A 21,633-nucleotide genomic window follows, 5' to 3' on the forward strand; every position below is an offset into this window, starting at 1 on the left:
CCCCTTGACCCCCATCCCAGCGCCCCCCGTGCCGTCCCCTTGACCCCCATCCCAGCGCCCCCCGTGCCGCCCCCTTGACCCCCATCCCAGCGCCCCCCGTGCCGCCCCCTTGACCCCCATCCCAGCGCCCCCCGTGCCGCCCCACTCTCTCCCCTTCACTCGCCACACAGATCCTGCCTCCGGGTACACGACGCCGTTTCCATAGCAACCGCCGCGGAAGTCCCCCGGAAGTAGAAGTGTCGTAACATCCCCCCTCCCCAGCTCCCTGAGTTCCGATTCCCGACTGGGTCCCCACGCCGGAGCTGCGTCTCTCCCGCCCCGAACCCTCCGGATCGGGCCCCCCCGCAGGCAGCCCAGTGCTTCCGGTGGAAGCACTTCCGGGGCACTCACTTCCGGGTGGAAGGAGCGAGCACCCCCCCCCTCACTCCGTGGGTGAGAAGGGCTCTGGGTTGGGGGGGAGGGGGTTAGGAGCCCCCGGGGGGAGCGCTGGGTGGGGGGTTCGGGGGGAAGACAGGGGGTGAGGAGGGGGAGGGATGAGGATTGTGCGGGGGTGGGGAGGAGGGGGGGTGTCTCCCGAGGCCTGAATGTATCTGTGTGGGCCTAGACCTCGCCCACCCCCGCTCCTCCCCCCCCAGGTGCCCAGTGCTGGGGCGGCCACCTGCTGCCCTGGCTCCCTGCCAGCCGGCCCTGTTCCTGCTTTCCGCATCGGGGCCTCCAGCCTGGCTGTCCACGTGTTGCTACTGATGGGTCCCAGGCGGGCTGGTGCTTTGGGCTGAGATTGAACCAAATCTCCCTAGATCGCCCTGCTCTCCAGGTGATCCCTTTATTTCCTGCCCTGATCTGCTGTGAGCTGTCAGCCCAGTGCTGGGCGATACCACACAGGGGGCTGAGCTTCAGTGGTGGGTGAAGGGCTGTATACGTAGGGCCTGGGTCTCTCTTCACCATGTCAGTTTTACACCAGCATCGCTCCTTGATGTCAGTCCAGTTACTTCTGACTTATGCTGGGGTAAGTGGGAGCAGGCTCAGAGCCACACTATGTTAAGCGATCAACATGGAAATATTAGATTGAGAGACATGGAGTAATTTTCACTTATCTTCTCATTGATATGAGATAAAGAGGTTTATCAGAGACTGTGGATGTAGGTACCTACTGCTGAATCATCCTTTCTAGCCTCTGCACATGCAGACTGTCTCATAGGAGGCTTAGTTTTGGGGTAATACAGTGGCTTCTTAGGCAACACACCTCTCAGCCTGAGACAATAGCACATTTACTGTCACACAGATGGAAAAAACTTGTTTTTACGCTATTCATCTCCCTGTCCTGACAAGAGCATTTTCTGCATTACAGAGTCTTATGTCTGATTTTCTAATAGCTTTATTTTTTGTTACTTCTGTGAAGGTTAAAGAATGTCCCGGGTCCCTTTAGGGAAAGTCCTCTTACGAAATGTCATTCGTCATACTGATGCACACAACAAGGTATGGGACTATGTTCTATTCCTTTGCTTCTCTCTCCTGTGGTAAAGTATGGTACTATCTCTGATAGCTCTTCTTCCACTCTAGGCTCTCTGTAAACTCAAAAGCTTGTCTCTTTCAAAAGTTAGTCCAATCAGAGATATTAGCTTATCCCCCTTGTCTTTCTGCTACAGTCTGACTTTCCTCCTGTCTATCAAGAGATATTTCCTGTTTCTGGACATGCAACACTAAAGTGTTATGATATTTACAAGGGAAAGCTCTTTCTTGATTCCATTGTGTCAAGCTCTGCTATTTTCATGTTGTTGTTGCTAAATTATGATGGCTAAACTTAAGTTGTTCCACATAGCAGATCAGTTCAGCACACAAGTATATTTTTGAAGGTAGAAATTTCTGCAGCGCATCATTGGGGTCCTTTGTGCCCTATAGCAGCTGGAGGAAGAGAGGTCCATGCTACTTCCTAAATTTAAGATATTTATTACTCATCTTAAACTTACACTAATTTTAAATTTAGCAGACAAAGCTTAGGGTGAAGTTCACTCTTGGGCAGAAGACCAGCACAAGGCCCCTAGTTTGGGAGCATATGTGGGGCAAATGCGAAATAACACAAAACACCCTACAGTGTTGGCTCCTGTTCTGTGGGGCTGGATGTAGCTCGCCTCTCCATGCGTTGCCACCTGGCTCACAGCACAGCTTGCTCAAATTTGACCCAGCTGCCCCTCCATCATCATGATGGAGGGTTGGCTGGGCCAAACCTGACGGTGCTGAAACTCCATGCACCAGGTCTCAGTGGCTGGAGCTGAGCCCAGCCCCGCAGGACAGGAGCCACTGCTGCATGGTGAGAGTGGAGAGGGCTTGCTCTGCAACCCACCTGTCTGTCCCAGGCCTTTTCCCCCACCCCAGGGGCAGGACACGACCAGACCAAACCCAACCCACCTCCAGGGCCTCTACACCCTGCCCCCCCATGATCCAACCCACCTACTAAGAGTAGATAACATGAAATAACACTACATTGCCAAAAATAAAATGAAAAAAATATATAAGCATTACAAGCATTTCAGAGGGCTCTATTTCAGACTTAGGTGGTGCCAAGGCTATCTGCTAATTTTCTGCACAGAAGTGAACTTAATCCTGAATGCACAGGTGAATTAACTTTTAAAGGGGCCCCATCAGTTGAAAAAAAAAACAAAACAAAAAACAAAACATTTTTTGCACAAGCACAGCTCCTTACCTACATTACTAACAATGACTTGTATTTTTACTAATCTAGCTTTTCCCTGTTTAAACTCTTGTTTTGTTTTTTGCCTCTCTCTCAGCTAGGGCAATGAAAAGTCAGTTTCACTTTCAGATGCTAAGTGCTGCCTTGTTTGATTTGTAGGCATGGCAAGGGACTATTTACTTACAAGTTTCATTTATTTAAAAATAATGCAAGTGTTTCTGTGGCTCTGATGTCTTGTAAAAGCTTTTTTTCTACAACATTTACTTTGAGTGTTGTCGTCTCTTTAAGATAAGAAAAAATATTATTTTAATTTAACGTTTGTTAGGTTTTTGTGTCGCTGTAAAACAGATCCCTGTTTCACTTTGAATTTCACTTCAGTGCACAAGGCTGGTATTTTCTGAGAGATTTAGAAATTGGCCCTATTTTACTAAGGCATTTAATTCATCAGACTCATTTTCCAATAAGGCATTTATCTCATATGTGCTTAAGATGATGCCACATGCACAACAAGGCTATGTGAGCACAATCTGTGTCAAAGCGCTGGGTATGCTGTATTTTCAAGCGTTTAACATGAATACTCACTTGGCACTCAGCTCTGCAATAGATATGTTAGCAGAACTCTGGAGGAGTGCAGCGCTCCAATGAGCGAGAGATTCTGTATGAACTGAAGGATCCACCTGCATGGACCAGATTACAGAATAAGGCTCCTCATCTATAAAACAAAATTATTTGCCGCTGCAGCTAATTCTCATTATGACATCTCTCATTTTGGTTAACCTGAAATAGCTAAAAAGGCTCATTTATGTCACTGCAGCAGGTCAGCTTAGTTTGAAATCCCTCAAACTTCAATTATTGACCTAGAAGAAGTGAGGTTACAATGTTTCATAGTTGCAAAGCATCACTTCTGTAGGGTACTTAATTTTATTTTCTCATTTTCTTTATTTTTTCAGATTCAGGAAGAATCAGAAATGTGGAAAATAAGGGAGCTGGAGAAGCAGACTCAAGAGACTTACCGGTGGAAACAAGGGAGAATGTCACCCAATACCTCCAGGTGGGACTGTTATCTGGAGAAAATAATCCTCTTTACCACTCTATATTGTAGTATTATTTAATGTTTACAAAGCTCTTTAAAGAGAGAGCAAGAGCCCTGTGTAAGGGCCAAAAATTTATTAACCATTTTGGTAACCACACAGGAGCATCCCTGTATAATCCTGTTGTAACAGGGTTCACCCATCATTGTGGTGAATCCTGCTGGCTGTCTTGGGGTTTGGCTCTGCATATTAGCACACCTTCTTGAGTGGTGCCTTACCACTATCACTCCTACTCTAGGACCCACCTCTCTCTAAGGACCATGGCATCCTCTTCAGTGACACAGCCCTCTGGCTGTGCTACACACTGTACTCTCATATTCCGGGGGATCTGCAGTCTGCTGTTCAGCCATTTCCCTTTGTGGCTGCTGCTGCAAATTGGCCACTTTCTCATGGCCTCATCATCCTTTTTGCCCTTGCCTCAGCCTGCAAACCCCAGCAGCCAGGAGTTGTCTTTTGCTCTCCTGCTCCCAGCACTGCTTTCTCCAGAATGTTGGCAGTTTTCTCAGTCCTCCAGAGATACAGTCCTGGACTCCCAACAGAGAACTGCCCTTCTCTGCCCCACAGCTCCCTTTTTATATGGGCCTGCTTGGCCCTGATTGGCTGCTCCCATCAGCCCTTCTCTGATTGGCTGCCTCCTGCACAGCCTCCCTAGGGCTCTATTAACTCCTTAGAGCCCAGTGTGGGGCAGGTGCTCCATCACACCTATATACACCACACTTCCTGTTGAAGTTTCACACTGCATCTTTGTTGGGTGATCCAGGTGTGCAGTTTTAAAAATATATAACTTTAGATAGGTTGGGGCCTCTGAAATAGCAAGATTATAGTTTGGTTAAGAAGTGTTAAGAAATGTGATACAGTGACATCTGAAAAGTTTGTGCTGTCTTTGGTAGATGTACTCAGTGCTGGTGCATTAATATTTATAGTGTGATATGGGTTGTCACTAAATGAAATCATTCTGACCCAAGGTCTTGCACCACATAAATTCCTCCCAGCTCCTGTCCAATATTAATGTAGGTAATAGCCGGTCACCTGTGGGTACTCTTACCATAACAAACTGGTTAAATGGTCATTGGTGTGCTTGAAGATCTCACAAGCTAAGCAGGATCAAGTTGGTTTGTACATGGATGAAGACTTTCAAGGAATGAGCAAGTGATGTGAGAAGTGGTTTTGTTAACTCTTGCGTTTGAGTATATATTGAGCTCAGTGGCCGAGCTTGGTGCTGGGAGAGAATATCTTTTAGATGACATGTAAAAGTGAAGTCGTGATCAGTTGTAATCATTAAAGACCCCATGGCACTTTTTATTAGGTTCGGGCTGTTAACCCTGGTATTCTCACCAATTTCCAACTCCAGTAATTATGTTCCCCCTCCAGTTTGTATTGGATACTGTCATCTTTATTTCCTGCCTTAAATTGTTGTGTCACTGTGCACTGTTAAGCAGCTGCTGCGATCCATTCCAGGGGTGGTAGCATTTCAGTGGTGCTTGACATGATACATACTTGCCTTTTCAGAGTACTGGGAAGTATAATTAATTATTGTTTACAAAGTGATTTGAGAAACTGATGAAAGGCAACTGTCTGTGCAAGTCATTTATTAATGATTGGGTTGGTCCCATGGAAGCTCTGAGTAGAGATGGAGTGAATCTCTTTGCATGGACTGACATCCAGAGACTGTCGCATGTGTGCTTTCTCCCCAATGCCCTCTGTGCCCTAGATTGATTGATTGATTGCCCAAAAAGTCATTTGTTCCTCTGAATTAACCACTGGAGAACACTCATTTTCTCTCTGCAGTAGTCGGATGCGCAGTGACGGTTTCGATGAGGAGAGCCAAAGGGCTGACTGGAAGACAAAGAACTTTATGCATGTTCCTGACATGATCGAAGACGACCTTCTCAGGGCTCGGACCTGGAATAAGAAGCTCTACGAATGTGAAGCCAACATGCCAGATAGGTTTGTGGGGTGAATTACTATCCTGGCATGGTTCCTGTAGAAAAAGTATCTGGTACTTTATGGCCCCCACATTTCACAAAAGTTAGTGAAATGATCCTCACAACACTCCTGTGCAATAAGGAAGTAGTATCATCCCCATTTTACAGGTGGTAAAGTGAGGTACAGGGAGACTTAAGTAACCTGTCCAGCGTCACACAAAGCCAGGAACTGAGCACAGATCTCCTGAGTTTCAGTCCTGTGCCTTAGTCACAAGAGCATTCTTCCTCTCTGGCACTAAATAAATACAGCCCTAAACCCAAGACTTATTTAGTACTGCTCTCTGTAGAATTTAACCAAATCTACTTATGATATTCAGGTAGCTAATCTCCCAGATATACAGGGAAATACTAGTCAGTGCTTTTGGGAGTGTTTCTAAGAAACAGGAGCTGCATTGTGCCTCCCTGAGCTCCTCCTTTACTGCCATTTTCGCTAATTGTTTCATTCCTCCAGGTGTCTTTTTTATTTTTATTAGCACCCAGTCCTAATCTGGCCGTTGGCATTCTTGCTGCCTGAAATTCTTGTACAGCTGTAATTCTGTATTTGGATAGGTTTTAGATGTTGAATCTAGTAGTATGTAGATTTTACCACAGTGATAAAGGACCATATACTTGTGTTTTGCATTATAAATGGAGTTTTGTGATCACACAATTGAATACAGATGAAACCCTCTTACTATGGGGAAATGAATAGGGTGAGCAAAGCAAATTGTACACCACGGGTGAAGTCAATGGCAAAACTTGCAGTGACTTCAGTGAGGCTAAGATTTCACCCCATGTTCCCTGGGTGTTTATGAGAAGTGTGAATTCCCAAATCATTGGGCTTCTGCCGCACAGGGAGATACAAATTCCCCACCAGAAAAAAGCAAAGTGGTCGTTAGTCTGCTCAGAGTGGTCTAAACAGAACCTAGCAAAGCAAAATGTTAGCACCTTAAACAAGTAAGGAAGATACTAGCCGTTATTGCTCCGGACTCTTGTTTTGTATTTTTCCTAAAGCTCTCTCTTTCATTTCACCCTCATTTTGGTTCTGAATATCCTGTGTGGTTTTAACATGTTTCCTGCTGTTCTCTTGCAGATGGGGTCACAGTGGCTATAAAGAGTTATATCCAGAGGAATTTGATACTGACAGGTAAGGGCAAACAGGTCTACTGAAAAGTCCAACATCTTAATTTCTGTCAAGTTACACATTGAAATATTGCACTTGTACCTCTCCAATATAGACTGTAAATTGACCTTTCAAGGCAGAATTGAATTGTTTACCTAGCAGACATGTGGCTTGAAATGCCAGTCCATTAAGTGTTCTCTTACTCAAAACAATTCTGACAATAATGTGAGAGGGCTGGCTTCACTTCATAAGGCATAAATATTCAGTTAAGGCTTGAATGCTGTCCTTACTTTGCCCATATGTGGCACCATTCCTGCGGTGAAGAGCCCTCCCTGTTCTGAGCCCTGAGAGATGATTGTATCGCTTCTAATAACAGGACATCCAGCTTTAACCCTGTGTTAAGAGTGACTGAAATGTTATGCAAATAAGTGTTTGGCTTCTTGGAGTTGGGCAATTTCCTAAAGTGATCCAGCTTCCACTGACTGGCTGTGAGCATGTCTGCACCTAGAAATGCTAGTCAGAATGAGAGCTCCAGTAGCATGAGAGCAATTAAGAGTGAAAATGCAAAAAAAAAAATCTATTGGGACACAGATTTATTTATTTTAAAAACTGTACATAGTAGAATTGCCAAATCTAGCACTTATCTGATTCCTGATAGTCACAGATAAGGAGTTCTTAGTAAGTTTTGCAGCATTATGTTATGTTTTCCATGCTCTGGGTTGGTTAAAATGCCTTTGAAATGTCCTCTCATCCCAATTATAAAGTATGGACCCAAACTGTTAAGTGGTGAAGTTAAAATGCAGCCAACTTATCTGACATAGCATCCATATGTCTGTCCTGAAAGGAGCTCAGGGTAGATGGGCTTGATTGATGCTTTGAAACAGGGAATGCTAATTTAGAATCTGCCCAGGCCTCTATTCTTTGTTCCTGTTACAGTGACCAGCAAGAGAAAGATGAACAAAACGCTGTCAATGGAAAGAGGAAATCTCACCCAGGAAAACATTCTGTGCCTGAGTCACTCAAACGGAAGAGGCCAAAGAAATCACAGAAGAAGAAGCAGAAAAAGAGATCACATAAAAAGCGAAAGAAGAGAAAAAAGGAGAAGGTGAAGGCATCACCAGATTCTTCCCAGGAAAGCGAGTGTTCAGAGGAGGGGACTTCGGGCACCAGGAAAGGGAAACACAAACACAAGCACAAGAAGAAGACCAGGAAAAGGCTTGTAAAGGAACCTGCCTCTTCCTCTGGGCAGGAAAGTGACTCTTCCAGTGTGAGCAGCTCTGAGGACAGCGAACCTGAGGAGAAAAAGGAAAAGTGGTCTAAGAAAAAAAGGAGGAAATGCCCTGTGTCCGCCTTAGAGAGGCACAATGAGATTCAGAAGAAGCAAAGCAAGAGGAAGAACTGGAAAGTGGCAGCTGATGAGAAGTCGGAGGACAGCTCAGATGAGGACTAACAAGAGGCCGTGAGTCTGGGGCCATGGGTGAAATTGCACGTCAGTGAATGGAGGCTGATGTTTTCTCCCGACATTGCCCTGTGGTACAAACATGGTGCCTAACTGATTTCTGGAGCACAGAACTTTATACCCTGCCAGCCCACAGGTATGGGCTCTGCACCTTGCTGGCTCGCAGAGGGCACCTCTTTGGTTTTTGCTGGTTTAAAACCAGGAGAGCTGAAAGGCCTGCGGAGAAGATGCCTGTCCCTCAGGTCGCATCTCCTGCCCACCCACCCCAGACTCCTGACTCTATAATTAGTCTAATTTCATGGCCATATTCAGTTTTAATTGACAGTTCCTGTGGCCCATCTTCAGAAGGGAAACGGGTGCATTGGCACCATCTCTAGGTTTTTTAAAATTGTTCCTCTTTTCATGCATAACCACGTAATGACCAAGACACAATTGCAATAAAGAGCAGAGGCCACAGCTTCTGCCAACCTGATTACAAAGGATGTGCCATTGGATTTAACAGCAGGGGCCCTTCACTGCAGCATTATCCCCGTGATGAAAATAAACGGATGTGGTCCCATGTGGACAGTCGAAGTAAGGAGGAGGCACTTGTCTGGAACAAGGAAGGGCAGGTGGGGTGTCACAATTCTAGCTGCAGGTGTGGTGACCCCACTGCAGTGGTTTGTTTCAAACTTACCTCAGATCCCCTACCTCTGCCCTTTGTGTGACTGACTTTCCCTCCTTCCTATCAGTAACACGTTCCTCTGGATCCACTTGTGCTGATGGACAGGCCTCTGATAGGTTTCCTGTTCTGTCTCTGGCTGGCCCAGTGTGTTTGACACAAAGATTGGGATACGGGGAGGGCGGGGGGGCGGAATGAACCCTTTCTCCCTGCAATAAACATGAAGATTCCATTTGTACTTTCCTTTTGAAATCTGATCTCTTTACTACCACTTTAGCGCAAGACCCAGGGACAGAGCATGGATGTGTTCAGGGGTTCTAAAAGTCTGGTCAGGGCTGCTCCTCTCTTTGTACAATATGTTCACCACTGATCAGGTTCCATAGACCTGTGAATATGTTTTGTGGAGCCAGTCTATATATAGGAGATTGCATCCCTGCTTAATACCCTCCAGTAGAAGATGGCAAAGGAGACTCTTAGCACATACAGTCTCATACCCCACGTTTCTCTGAATTTCCATATGCGACAGTAGGTGGTGTCTATGCTCCCAGAATGTGGAGGTCTTGAATCTCTCTAGATCAGAATTGAGGTGTCTGGGCTCCCCGATATATAAACTATGGTCTCAAACCTTTCACAAAGCCTTTTCTCTGTGTGTGTGCTTGCATATATGTAAGCCGTGGAAATGCGATGGGATTACAAATCTGTGCCCAAGTCAAGAGGAAACACCATTCTTACGAGAGTTCAGATCTGTACATGTCTTGGGATCCTTCTTTGACTTAGCTTTGTTTGAGTGAAGTTTCAGTTGAAGGCTTTTACCACTGAGTTTGGACAGTGCTAAATGCTTCTCTGGTCTGAGCAGTGTAGAGGTTGGGGCATGCTTTTGTATTAAAAACTGTTACCTATCCTCATTCTGCTAATCCATGAACTAATCATTTTCCCAGTTGTGCTTCTGCAGCGCCATGAAGGCAGGTTATCCACATAGGTAAGGGTTTTATAGGTTTCTTCCTCTGAACTTCTTGTTGATACAGCACTCGCAGCTCCCGGGGCTGCAGACGAAGTGCCTCGCTCGTATCTACCTACCTGTTGGGTCTTTGTGAGTGGAATTAATGTTTGTACAGCCCCTGGCAGATGGAAATTGCCTGAGATTCCAATTCTTAACTCCCCAATCTTATATCACTGTAGCTCTGTTGACTTCTGTGGAGTTATTCCTGATTTCTGGGAGAGCAGAATCAGGCCCCGAGGAATTAGAATCAGGGTGGTGAGCCCCAAAGGACCAGTCTTCAGCTGGAGGAATAGTGCCTGGGATATGGGCTTCAGCATAGAATGGGGGAATACCTGGGGCTCCGAGAGGTAAGGGGGATCTCAATGTGAGTTCAAAACTAGATAGCAGAAACTCAACATCAGGGTAGTTTATCTTCTAGTGGGAATGTCTTATATGTCAGCCTGACAAACAAATCTTCTCTGCCTTACTGTCTATAATCTGCTCCATCAGAGAACTAGTAGATACTTGGGAGGAAGAGGAGGGAACCTGGATAAATACATAATAGCCCAGATCCTTGGTCTTTGTTTAAATTTGTTGTCTCTCTTTCTCCACCTGTAGCAGGTGAAGCTTTTTTAGGTCTTCCTGTGCGTATGGGCTGACACTGATAAAATGGAGGGACATCATTGTAGTGTCTGTCATTCCGTGTCCCCCTCCCCCAGTGCTTGGTCTACATTCTGTCATCCACTCCGTCTTCTAGAAGGCCAGTGTTTGTGACTTCCTTTCCAGGGCACGAATATGTGGGCAGCTCCTTCTCTGATCGGGTTAAGCAATGTCCTATTTCTCTAAGGTCCTGTCTCCTGGTGCAGGGATTTCCATGGGCCGGAAGGAGAGCTGTCAATGGTTCCTTTCTAGTTCAGTATGAGAGCCACTTCTCTATTGCAATCTGCAGAAATATTAATGCAATAACCATGCAGCACCTTTTCACGCATCACAAGAGAAGTGTTCAAGGAGATTTTTATTTTTGTAAAGAAATCCTCTACAGAAAGATTTTAAAATAGGAAATGTATAACTGCAGAAGATAATAGATTCATATATTGCACTGGACCCAGTGTGGACTTTATGGGTGGATTTTAGGGCACGACTGAATGTTGGACCTCAAACAGTGATCCTACTATCCTATACGGTCCAGCTCCTAATGCAACCAGTGAATAGAGTGCTTGGTATGTCACTACTTTTGCTTTGATGGACCAGTGTCTCCAGGCATTTGAACATTGGCTGCCTCATGCTTCTTCATCCTAAGAACATATGCCAGTTGGGCTCCTGCCAGTTAAAGGCATTTACTCAGGATAATGGGCTGGCCAGAATGGACTTCAGGGCCTTTTACCCAGCCCTGGCCACTATTTATTTACCAAGGATGATCCTAACTTTGCCTTTCTTTTCCCTTAACGCAGCAGTGTCCACAGTACTAAATCTCTGCCTGAAGCTGCTGGAACGGTGCTCCATAATAGTCCTTGTTGAACCGACAAGCAATTCACGTATGAAGTTGCCCTCTTTTTTTCTACCCTTTCCCCAAATCTGTTAAGAGCTTGTGTGTCTGCGATTCTGGTACCCTCCAGGTCTGTTTGGATAATCTCCTACCCAAGGCACACTCCAAGGTTTCCTGCTCCGTATGATGTTGTACTACCACCATTGAACGTATTTTTGAAGAGAATTCTAAGAAGTTGCCAGAGAAGGCAGGGTGGATTGTATATCCTTTCTATGAAACTTAAGTACAGGATTTTTAGTGTGTTTGTGTGTGTATATGTGAAAGACGGTGATGGATGCATCCGAAGAAGTGGGTATTCACCCATGAAAGCTCAAGCTCCAATACAGCTGTTAGTCTATAAGGTGCCACAGGACTCTGCTGCTTTTACAGTGATGGATGTTAACCTTATTAGATAACATAAGTCCTGATTGGCTCACAGAATAAACCAGACTTTTCAAATGTGTGGTCAATTTATTTACAGTCACTGCTCACCAGGTTAGGCTAAATTTGTGTAAAATATCAACATGTAGATCATTAAATAAGACTGCATCCATTCTTGTACCTTTAAACATAAGTAAAGGGAAATCTAGTTTAGTCTCTCAAGCACCCATCAGACTTCTGCATTGTACTATAACAGACTCAGATAACTGGGAGTCTTCTATCATTTGCATTAGTGTATTGCCAAATTAAGCTAAGCTGATATAAGTGAGGGTTAACCCAATGAAAAGGCTTCTGTAATAGGGTCTTCCATCTGTTTGACTAGATTTAGTTAAACCAGTACAACTTTTCTAATACAGACAAAATGTCAGATACTGTATCAATTTACATGGACATTTTGAAGATTTTCTTTATAACCAGTGGGGCTATAACCAATTTAAAAGAAAAGAAAAAAAAAGCTTGGAGTGTGCAGCAAAGTTCACAGCCACAGAACTGTGCAATAGACTAGGCCCTAGTAACAAGCCTTTTAACCAGTTTCACTTTTTGGTTTTCATGCATTATTCTACTGTACAGCTCCTAGGTTTAGGCTTCAAACACTCCAGCAAAACAAGTGTTTTCATTCATTTATTAGTTCATTGAAATCATTTATATTCATATTACATTTTTAAAATTTAATTTTGATGTTAAGATACTGTGCCCATCCCCTGTGTCAGTAGCAAGCACCATCTCTTCTCTACTTTCCTCTAATTAAATAAAAGACATGGAAAGGCAGTGATATACACTTTCACATCACAAGATTTGTTTGGACAAGTGTTCCTGATGGTTTATTAAATTGCAGTACGATGACACATTTATGAACAGTTCAATGCAGCTAAAGAATTCACAGGGACAATTGTGCTTTCTGCAAATGATTGTTCAACCACTTCTGCATTTTGTGAAAGTATCAGATAAAATGTAGCTTAGAACATGTGATGATGCTCCACCGACAGCTGATAAGTCCATTGACCTGAATAGGAAAGATTGGGTTGTCCGGAGTTGGGAAATGCAGTAATCAGTGTCCTCCTTTCTGTACAATCTGAGCAAAGCGATTAGTGATGGATAACGTGGTATCAATGAATCTGTCCACACAGCTGGCTAGACAGCCTTCTGTTCTGGAGTCCAACTTTGAGCCAGGTTTGTCCACACATTTGTCCCAGCAAACCTCCATGAAGTTATGAACCTAGATGTGAACAGGCAACATGTTAGTTACTACTATTTAATCAAATATTTTACAGATGGGGAAGCTAAAATATGAGAGGGGTACAACGATCACTCGTCTAGGAGTCCTGCCAGAACACCATCCTTTCCCCTTGTGCCTTATCCTCACCCTCGGAACTGAGAAGTTCAGTCACTGTGGCTGTGTACTTGGTCCTTCTGCTGAGACGCAGAAAGGGGTCCAGTAATGCCAAAGACTGTGATTTCTATGCTGTATGCATCTACTTATTAGGGACTGAACCAAGTCACTGTCTCACACTGCCCCCCGGCCACACATTCATCTCCCAAAACGAGTGTCCAGGGATAGGTACAGGGGGCTGCCTTGCTCTCTCTGGGAGGGTTACAAGCAGGGGGTGGCAATGGGGGTCCCAGTGCCTGAGGCTCTGGACCCCGTTGGGGCTCCACGAGGCGTGTGCAGGGCGGGCTGGGGCTGCCCATCGCGGGCCTGGGAGGACTGTACCTGGGCGGTGAACTGCGCCCGCTGCTGCTCAGCGGCCACCAGCCGCTGCAGCTCGGAGACCGCGGGGTCCCGGCCCCCGTCCGGGCCGCCCAGCTCCGCCATGGGACAGGCGAGTGCGGCCGCGCTGACCTTCCCCGGCGGAACCGGAAGTGAAGGGGCCCGTCCCTCGCGCACGGGGCCAACCCGGCTCCAGCCGCGGGTCTGTTTCCGCTTCCGGGGGCCCTGGTGCCCTTGGGGCCGTGAGGGCGGGGCAGGGTCAGACGGCAAGATGGCGGCGCTGCTGGTGCGCGGGGGCCTGTGGCGGCCCCGAGGCGGGGGGCTGGGTGAGTGTCGGGCGCGCGGGGGGCTCAGCCCGGCCCCTCCATGGGGCTGCCCTGGGCCAGGGCCGCGGGGTCTGTTCCCAGCTCCGGCGGTGACTCGCGGGGGGGGCCTCGGCAAGGGTGATGCGGGACAACGATAGTGACGACTCCCTTGGCGGCCGGGGCGGGGGGCAGACACCCGCCTGCCTGGGTCTGGGGGGGGCCCCCTTCGCGGTCTTCCCCCCCCCCCCAGCTTCTGCCGCCCCACTGACCCCCGTGACTCGCGCTGATCAGAGCCGCCTCCCCCTTGCAGGCTGGCTGTGGGCGGCTGTTGCTTTTTTCCAGTCTCCCCCGCGGCTGTTTATATGGCTTGTTACCCCAAGGCGCTAAGGTGGGTTGGAGCCTCTTGTGCTGGGTGCTGTACAAACGCAGAGCCGGGGATGCTCCCTGCCCCAGAGAGTTTACAGCCTCTACACCAGTGGTTCTCAGCCAGGGGTACGCAGAGGTCTTCCAGGGCATACCTCAACTCCTCTAGATACCCCTCTACCCCAATGTAACGCTCTCCTCGGGAGCCAAACATCTTACCGCATTATAGGTGAAAACGCATTATATCGAACTTGCTGTGATCCGCCGGAGTGCAGCCCCTCCCCCCCCCAAGCACTGCTTTACCGCTTTATATCCAAATTCATGTTCTATCGGGGTAGAGGTGCATTTGCCTAGTTTTACAACAGGGCTACGTAAAAAGCACTAGTAAAGTCAGTACAAACTAAAATTTCATATAGATAATAACTTGTTTACATTGCTCTATATACCATACACTGGAATGTTAGTACAATATTTATATTCCAGTTAATTTATTTGATAAAAATGAGAACATAAGCAAGTTGTCATATTGTGCTGTGACACTTTTGTATTTTTATGTCTGATTTTGGAAGCAAGTCGTTTTTTAAGTGAGGTGAAACAAGACAAATCAGACTCCAGAAGGGCATACAGTAGTCTGGAAAGGTTGAGAGCAACTGCCCTAAGCTATCTGTTAGTTCACCCTTTGTCAATTGTAATTGTGCGGCACTTCACCTGCCTGTGTGAGCTTTAGAGAGGTTGTAAAATAAAACTCATTTGAGGGCCCTTTGTGAAAGGCATAGCACTATTACTACTTAACTATAGATGTGCAGAATATTTTATTATGTGTCAGCTATGCCAAGCCATTGAATGAGTCAATGCCACAAAGATCTGGCAGCTTAAAGGTGCAAACAAGCATCAGAAAGAACACACCAGACCTACAGCAGTTCAGATCTTTGAAAATACTGTAGTCCCCCAGAACAGCTTATTGAGCAGGTCTTTTCTAATGTAGCCTGTTTAGCTCATGAAATGAAGGCAAGATTTCCCTAATGCTCACAACATAGCTGCAAAGTTTGTCATGCCAGAGTTGGTGGCTAATGTTCTTGTCTCAGATTCCTTGAAGCACTGTTTTGGGTGCAGCTTGCCTCACTCTTGGAGGCATGGGGCTTTGGATATTAAATCCTTGGTAGGGAAACTCTGAAGCATGTGTACACCAGGCTTGTTAGAAATATTGCAAATAACACATTTACACACACACACACACACACACACACACACACACACACACCAAGGTGTTATTTGTGGGATATAATTTGTATTCCCTATTCTAACTTTGTGCATCCTTTTTTCTGAAGAAACCACTGGCTTTCCTTTTCAGGAAGCCCTCTGGACTCTTACTGCTTATTGATTAAGATGCTGATTGCTGTAGTTTAACTTCCAGGGATTTACCTTTAAGTTTTGGGGGTGTAAAAGGCAACTAATCAATCTTTGTTCCATTGACAGTTCTTCTCAGTAAAAGTCTGTTGACCAGACCTGTGGTTGCCTGTACAACAACCTTGGATCGGCCAACTCCGGCACATCAAATTCACATCTCTCCCAGGAGCTATGGTATGTTAGTCTAAGTTGGGACAAAAGTTCTGTTGATAACCACTTGGGAAGCTGCTATTCTTTATATTATTGGTTTTATGTGATATTTGATCCTGACCTTTTCAACCAGCTCAGTCACTCTAGTCATTACAGTGTTTTCTTGGCCCCAGGGAGTGATTTGTATAGTCACAGATAAGAAATTGCCTTATCTACTCACTGCACCTACATCTGAACAAGCTTTTGATTTAAAATCAATTGACATAATTTAAATTGGGAGTTGGACAAGAAAACATCTACAGTATAATTCGATGCTACAGACATTTGCAAATTGCTGTGAGGTTTTGCTCTCCTGTTTTGAAGGGCATGGAAATTGGTATTGCCTGAAAATTCAGGCAGTCATCTCTATGAACAGGAAATAGTGCTGTTATGGTTTATTAGACCTCACTTTGCACTTTATGGTTTCTGCTGAAAACTTCATGATTCTTTCTGTCAGCCTAAAACTAACTCCTCGGTAATCTCACATGCAATGCCATTTTATTACAGTATGCAGGAAAAGTGTCATTCTAAATCCAGCTTTTTTTTCCCCTTAGCATCTTTCTTAAATTGTATATATTGACTGAGTTTCAAACAAACATTCTCAGTTTACTAACAAACACGTTACTTTTATCAAGTCAATTTCCACAGACATCCACAAGATAGGAAAAGGGAAGATAGATTAAAGAATGGGTGATGCTTTTTATGGCCCTGTCAGATCAATGGTGATTCTTGTAAGCTTGGGGCAGAAATTGTGGCTCCCCTGGTGGACAGGAGCTTCTGGTCCATCTGAGGTCAGGCTAGAAAGACTGAATTGGAGGCAAGATTCATTGCTGGACAAAATTTCCTTTCTCCACGTAGCAGGAATCAGTGGAGAGTGGTGTAAGATAAACAGGCAAAGACCAAAATCCAGGACTGTCATAATGTATGCCATTAAACCTGAGAAATACTATGACCGGGGATTAATTAGGATTTTATATCCTTTAAACCCAAACTTTTCCTGTCATGATCCCCCCTTACCAGTAATGGAATCTGCCTGTCGTCCCCCCCCCCTTCCATTACTGCACAGTTGGCTCAGCAGAGGAGCTTGGGCTGAAGGCAGAGCTGGAGGTAGAACTGGGGATGGGGGAGGAGCTGGGGCTAGAGATGGATGTGGCCTATGGGTGGAGAGGGTATGAGGGTAGAGCTGGGCTCAAGCTGAAGCGGGGCTGTGGCTGGATCTGGGCTGGGGATGGAGCGGAGCTGTGGCTGGAGCGGGCTTGTTGGCAGAGTGGAGCTGCGGCTGGGGCTGGGGCTGGGCTAGGGGCGGAATGGAGCTGCAGCTGGGGGCGGAGCTAAGCTGGGGGCATATCGGGTCTGGGTGGCGTTCCCCGCCTCCTGTAGGGGTTGGCCTGGGCCCCGTCGTGCACCCCCAAACATTCTTCCGTGCCCCCTGGGGGGCCTGCCCCATAGTTTGGGGACCTCTGTTGTAACGTATGGCAGAAAATAGAAAGAAGAATGCAGACACAAACTAAACAAACCGATAAAAAATGACATACAAGCTATCCCCACTAATTTTCCCCTCCAAGTTTTCTACTTTCTCGTACTATGGAAACTACTCACGCTGTGTTAACAGTTCTTTCCACAGACTATATCTACTTGAACCAACGCGGCCTTGGAAAAGTCTCAGTATGTAAACAAGTCAGACTCAAAAAAAGTTTGCTACATTTATGTCAAGAAGAAACTTGTTGCATGCTGGAAAATGTTTCTCGGAGTTCATGGTAGTAACGCATTAGTCCACTACAGTTGTTTTGCTGGTGATCTTTTTGTTCCATTGTCACAGCAGTTCTTGTCTAATATCGGTCACCCAGTGCAGAGCAGGAGAAGTTCCATGTCTTCTTTTTGGTACAGTTCACATTATATCTCTTTTCCAGCTCATGATTTCAGGTTGATCAAATAGCAGTAAGCATTTAGACAAGTGATCTGATGTGTGTTTAAAATCAGTTCTTTATAACTTTATGCTGTTAGCACTCTGCTATTGAGTGCCAGTGTATTGTAAGGTGTCCTGCTTCCCTCAGTATATGTCAACATCTCTTAGAACCATATTTCTTCTAGTGATGTCCAAAATGTATAGGAAAAGTAGGCAAGGTTACAAAGAACCCAAACTACCACTTCTGTGCTTGTCTGAGTCACTTTCTGTGGAAACAGAACTGTGTACTGGTAGTTGTCTATGGAAGAGGATTGACATCCTGGGGCCTCTTAGGCTACTTCTAGGCACTGAATACCTGGGGAAGTCCCAGAGGTTCCAGCCCGTACTCTTGTTAAGATAACACCAATCCTAATTCATGCACTCAGCTCTTCATGTAGTTATCACAGAGGAATCGGATACTTAACAGATACAGCGCACTCCATGCATAGGTCTTAAAACATTTCACAAAGGGGAGCGGTTTCAATATCAGTATCCCATATCACAGGTGGAAAACTAAGGCACAAAGAAGGGAGGTGGCTTTCCTTGGGTCACACAGTTGATGGGAGAACTGGAAATAGAACCAATGCATCTTGGTGCCTAGTGTTCTTTCCTCTCCATCTTGTTACGCTGCTTCATTGTTCTTCATCCACGCCTTTCAAACTGTCATGTACTAAGCAGGGCCCTCAGTGACGGTCACAAGGAGGCAGAACTGGCAAGCACTGCATCTGCAAGCAGTTCGTGATACACTTAAGCACTAGGGCAACAACCTTTACTATTGTTTTCAAAAATGCCTGTTCTGTGGTGTTTGTGAAAGGGCCTGTTATTGAACAGCAGGCCATGAAACTAACAAAGGTGGCATTTCCTTTGGCCTCATCTATCAGCTTTTTCAGTCTATTGTTGTCTGTATCCTAATTAAAAGAACTTTACTTTCTGAACAGCAGAGGGAGCATTCAGAAAAGAGATATTTAAAACAAGCATTTAAGGCGGTGTTTAAAATAGGAATATTTAACACAAGAACCTGGGGTAACCCAGTGAAATTAGTAGGCAGCAGGTATCATGAAACAAGAGGAAGTACTTTTTCACGTGGTGCACAGCTAACTTGTGAAACTCATTGCCGGGGAAGTTGTGATGGGCAAAAGTATAACAGCGTTCAAAAAAGAATTAGATAAGTTTATGGAGGATAGGTCCATTAATGGCTGGTAGCCAAGATGGCCAGGAATGCAACCCCATGCTCTGTGTCCCCCTAAATCTCTAACTGTCAGAAGCTGGGTCTGGACGACAGGATGGATCACTTGATAATTGCCCTGTTCTGTTCATTCCCTCAGAAGCATTTGGCACTGGCCACTGTCAGAAGACAAGCTACTGCGATAAATAGACCATTGTTCTGACCCAGAATGGCCATTCTTCTGTTCTTATGAATATGATTTGTAGCAATAAGTCAAAGGCAACCTGGTTTTGCCCAGCTAAGGGCTGTGTATCTAGGTCTGAGAAAGCACCTAGTTGCACAAAACTGGTCAGAATGAGCTAACCATTGTTCAGATTGGGATATTGTGAGCAGAAACTCTGTGTTGAAAATGCTTTTTTTTCCAGCCGGTTCCAAGGCTGCATCTCTGCACTGGACGAGTGAGCGAGCTGTCAGCGTCCTCTTGCTGGGTCTCTTCCCTGCTGCCTATCTGTATCCTGGACCTGCCATGGACTATTCACTGGCTGCAGCCCTCACACTCCACGGTCACTGGTAAGCGTAGGTGTGAAAACGTCTGGTAGATGTCTCACCAGGACCAGCCAGAGCTACTCTTTGGGCTTATAGTCCTAGGTGCAAAAGGAGCTGAGCAGCAAATCTGTGTGCATCAGGAAGTTCACATTAGAACACCTGGTAAAACACAAGAGCAAAACTCTTATTCCTTGTGTTATTGTGACTGGCATCTTGGCCTGTTATAGCCTTGACCAGACTAACACCAGGTAGGGTCTTTGTCATTTTGCCTCTTCAGTTAGAAGGCAGAGTAGATACTCCTATTAGGGGAGCCTCCTTTCACTCTGTCTCCTGTGTTTATTCCCTTATCCATATCTCATACTTTGCAGACAGTAGGAAATCTACCTAAGAGGGACTATTGGCTGTCTTTGGCTAGTAGGTTATATATGGCCTTCAGATCTGAATGTTTCAGAGTATACCCCTAAAGCAGCATCAGGACAGATCTGTGCTTAAATAAGACCTCTAAGGGAAACTCAGGATTTTATTGGTGGCTCTTTTTTCTCAGAGCCAGTACAGATTCTGGGCATCAGCTTAGCATTAGGGGGCACTGTATTACTGGAGGTGCCATCTTTTGGGTGAGACAAAAATCAGTCTTGACTACACATGCTTGTTAATCCCCTGGCATTTTTGTGAGAGACAGGATGTTAGTCTTGAATCCTGGCCAGATATCTTTTTGGGTAACTCCACTTTACCTCCCTAAATTCCTTTTTCAGTTTCAGTTGGATACCGTATTTTTCACTTCCTGTGGCTGTATAGCTGTTAAACTGCTATAAGCTTTCGACCAGAGGATGTTGCATCCATGAGGGTGTGTTTATCTGTAACCTTTCTAAGTCTATGTAGCCCCCATCATTCTAGTAAGTGAGCATTTTCCAAGAACTTTAAAATGGAAATAGCATCACTCTTACTTTTCAGCCTGTAGGACAAATGGTTTGACACTTTATCAGATTTGTCTTTGTATGTGCGAGTGCATGACTCACTGAAGGGAAGCTAGTCAAATAAACCTTTTTGGCATTTAATTCTGATTGTGCTGAGGCTTGTGGTTTCTAGCTGATGTAAGAAATTCTAGGTCAAGCTCCTGTGAAAGTTCTGTTTTCTGTATTCACGAGCCTCTCCTGACTGGCAGGCAAGTAGTTGTCCCTGGAGGTCTCTTAGCTAGCTTTTGCAAGACCAGTGGAAGGCTTTGACTGTCAGGACATATTCTGAACTGAATCTCTATTCAGTGAGGGGCCATTGCAGAGAACAGAGCACTGGGATGATGTAGACAGAGACCTGCATTGTTCAGCTAACAAGCTGCTATCTTTTGTACTAGGTGAAATGCTATAGGGGTCTTTGGCTTCATTTTTAGATGTGAGTTGCAATAATCCAGCCTGGAGATCATGAATGTGTGGATTGCTGCGGCCAAGTCTTTGTTTGACAAGAATGGGCACAGTCTTCTAATCAGCCACCGATAGAATTGTTGTATGCTATGTTGTAGCTGTGTGGGTCCCAGGGTGAGTGAGGGAATATCTTTTATTGGACCAACTTGTGTTGGTGAGAGAGACAAGCTTTCGAACCACACAGTTAGCTGTGATACTCTAGTACCTTTCCCAGACCCGAAGAAGAGCTCTGTGGTAGCACAAAAGCTTGTCTCTCTCACCAACACAAGTTGGTCCAATAAAAGATATTCCCTTATCCACCTTGTCTCACAGATGGAAGTGGACATTTTCTGGCATGGTTACTTGGGCATCCAAAAGCATTGAGGTGCCCAAAAGTATCCTAAGACAATCTGAGGACAGTTGCCCTCAATAGTGGGGGAATATTCTAATAGAGGCAGGTACTTCAGCATACTTCCCTCTTCCTTCCAGCCTCAACCTCACTTGGGTTCAGCTTTAGCCAGCTAATCTTCATCTAGGTGCTGATTTCAACCAAGTATTGAGTAAGCTTGGAGACATTACTGTTTGCATTTGACGTAAAGGAGATATAGAGATGGCTATTTCAATACTGCTGACACTTCAGCCCAAGTTGTCTCACCAACTTTTTTAACAGCTTCTTATA

General features: G+C 45.5%; 4 protein-coding genes across 5 annotated transcripts in view; 2 read left to right on the top strand and 2 right to left on the bottom strand.

Moving 5' to 3' along the window:
- PIH1D2 (PIH1 domain containing 2) overlaps window positions 1–252 on the bottom strand; it is a gene marked incomplete in the record, with an annotated part of 9,412 nt that extends 9,160 nt beyond the window's left edge. The window contains 1 exon segment of the mRNA XM_034754569.1: window positions 167–252.
- A 42-nt stretch (window positions 253–294) lies between these two features.
- On the top strand, window positions 295–8,798 carry NKAPD1 (NKAP domain containing 1). Of its 2 annotated transcripts, none has more exons than XM_034754570.1 (6): window positions 295–432; window positions 1,400–1,476; window positions 3,640–3,740; window positions 5,569–5,727; window positions 6,838–6,891; window positions 7,804–8,798. In XM_034754570.1, exons 2-6 carry the CDS (start codon window positions 1,408–1,410, stop codon window positions 8,315–8,317), a joined length of 897 nt encoding a protein of 298 aa, XP_034610461.1. In that variant the 5' UTR covers window positions 295–432; window positions 1,400–1,407; the 3' UTR covers window positions 8,318–8,798. The 2 variants fall into 2 exon arrangements, with proteins under 2 accessions (XP_034610461.1, XP_034610462.1); XM_034754571.1 differs by lacking the exon at window positions 295–432 and adding an exon at window positions 558–1,006.
- A 3,144-nt stretch (window positions 8,799–11,942) lies between these two features.
- Window positions 11,943–13,809, bottom strand: TIMM8B (translocase of inner mitochondrial membrane 8 homolog B). The gene is made up of 2 exons (XM_034754573.1): window positions 13,644–13,809; window positions 11,943–13,148 (listed from the first exon to the last, which is right to left on the bottom strand). The coding sequence occupies exons 1-2, from the start codon at window positions 13,743–13,745 to the stop codon at window positions 12,981–12,983; spliced, it is 270 nt and encodes an 89-aa protein (XP_034610464.1). The 5' UTR covers window positions 13,746–13,809; the 3' UTR covers window positions 11,943–12,980.
- Window positions 13,810–13,831: 22 nt separating this feature from the next.
- BCO2 (beta-carotene oxygenase 2) overlaps window positions 13,832–21,633 on the top strand; it is an 86,885-nt gene continuing 79,083 nt past the window's right edge. The window contains exons 1-2 of the mRNA XM_034754567.1: window positions 13,832–13,966; window positions 15,785–15,889. Coding sequence (XP_034610458.1) covers window positions 13,912–13,966; window positions 15,785–15,889 — 160 coding nt within the window. The 5' untranslated portion in view covers window positions 13,832–13,911. The remainder of the gene's footprint in view (window positions 13,967–15,784; window positions 15,890–21,633) is intronic.

Source organism: Trachemys scripta, chromosome 21, assembly GCF_013100865.1.
Source record: "Trachemys scripta elegans isolate TJP31775 chromosome 21, CAS_Tse_1.0, whole genome shotgun sequence".
Taxonomy (NCBI): Eukaryota; Metazoa; Chordata; order Testudines; family Emydidae; genus Trachemys; species Trachemys scripta.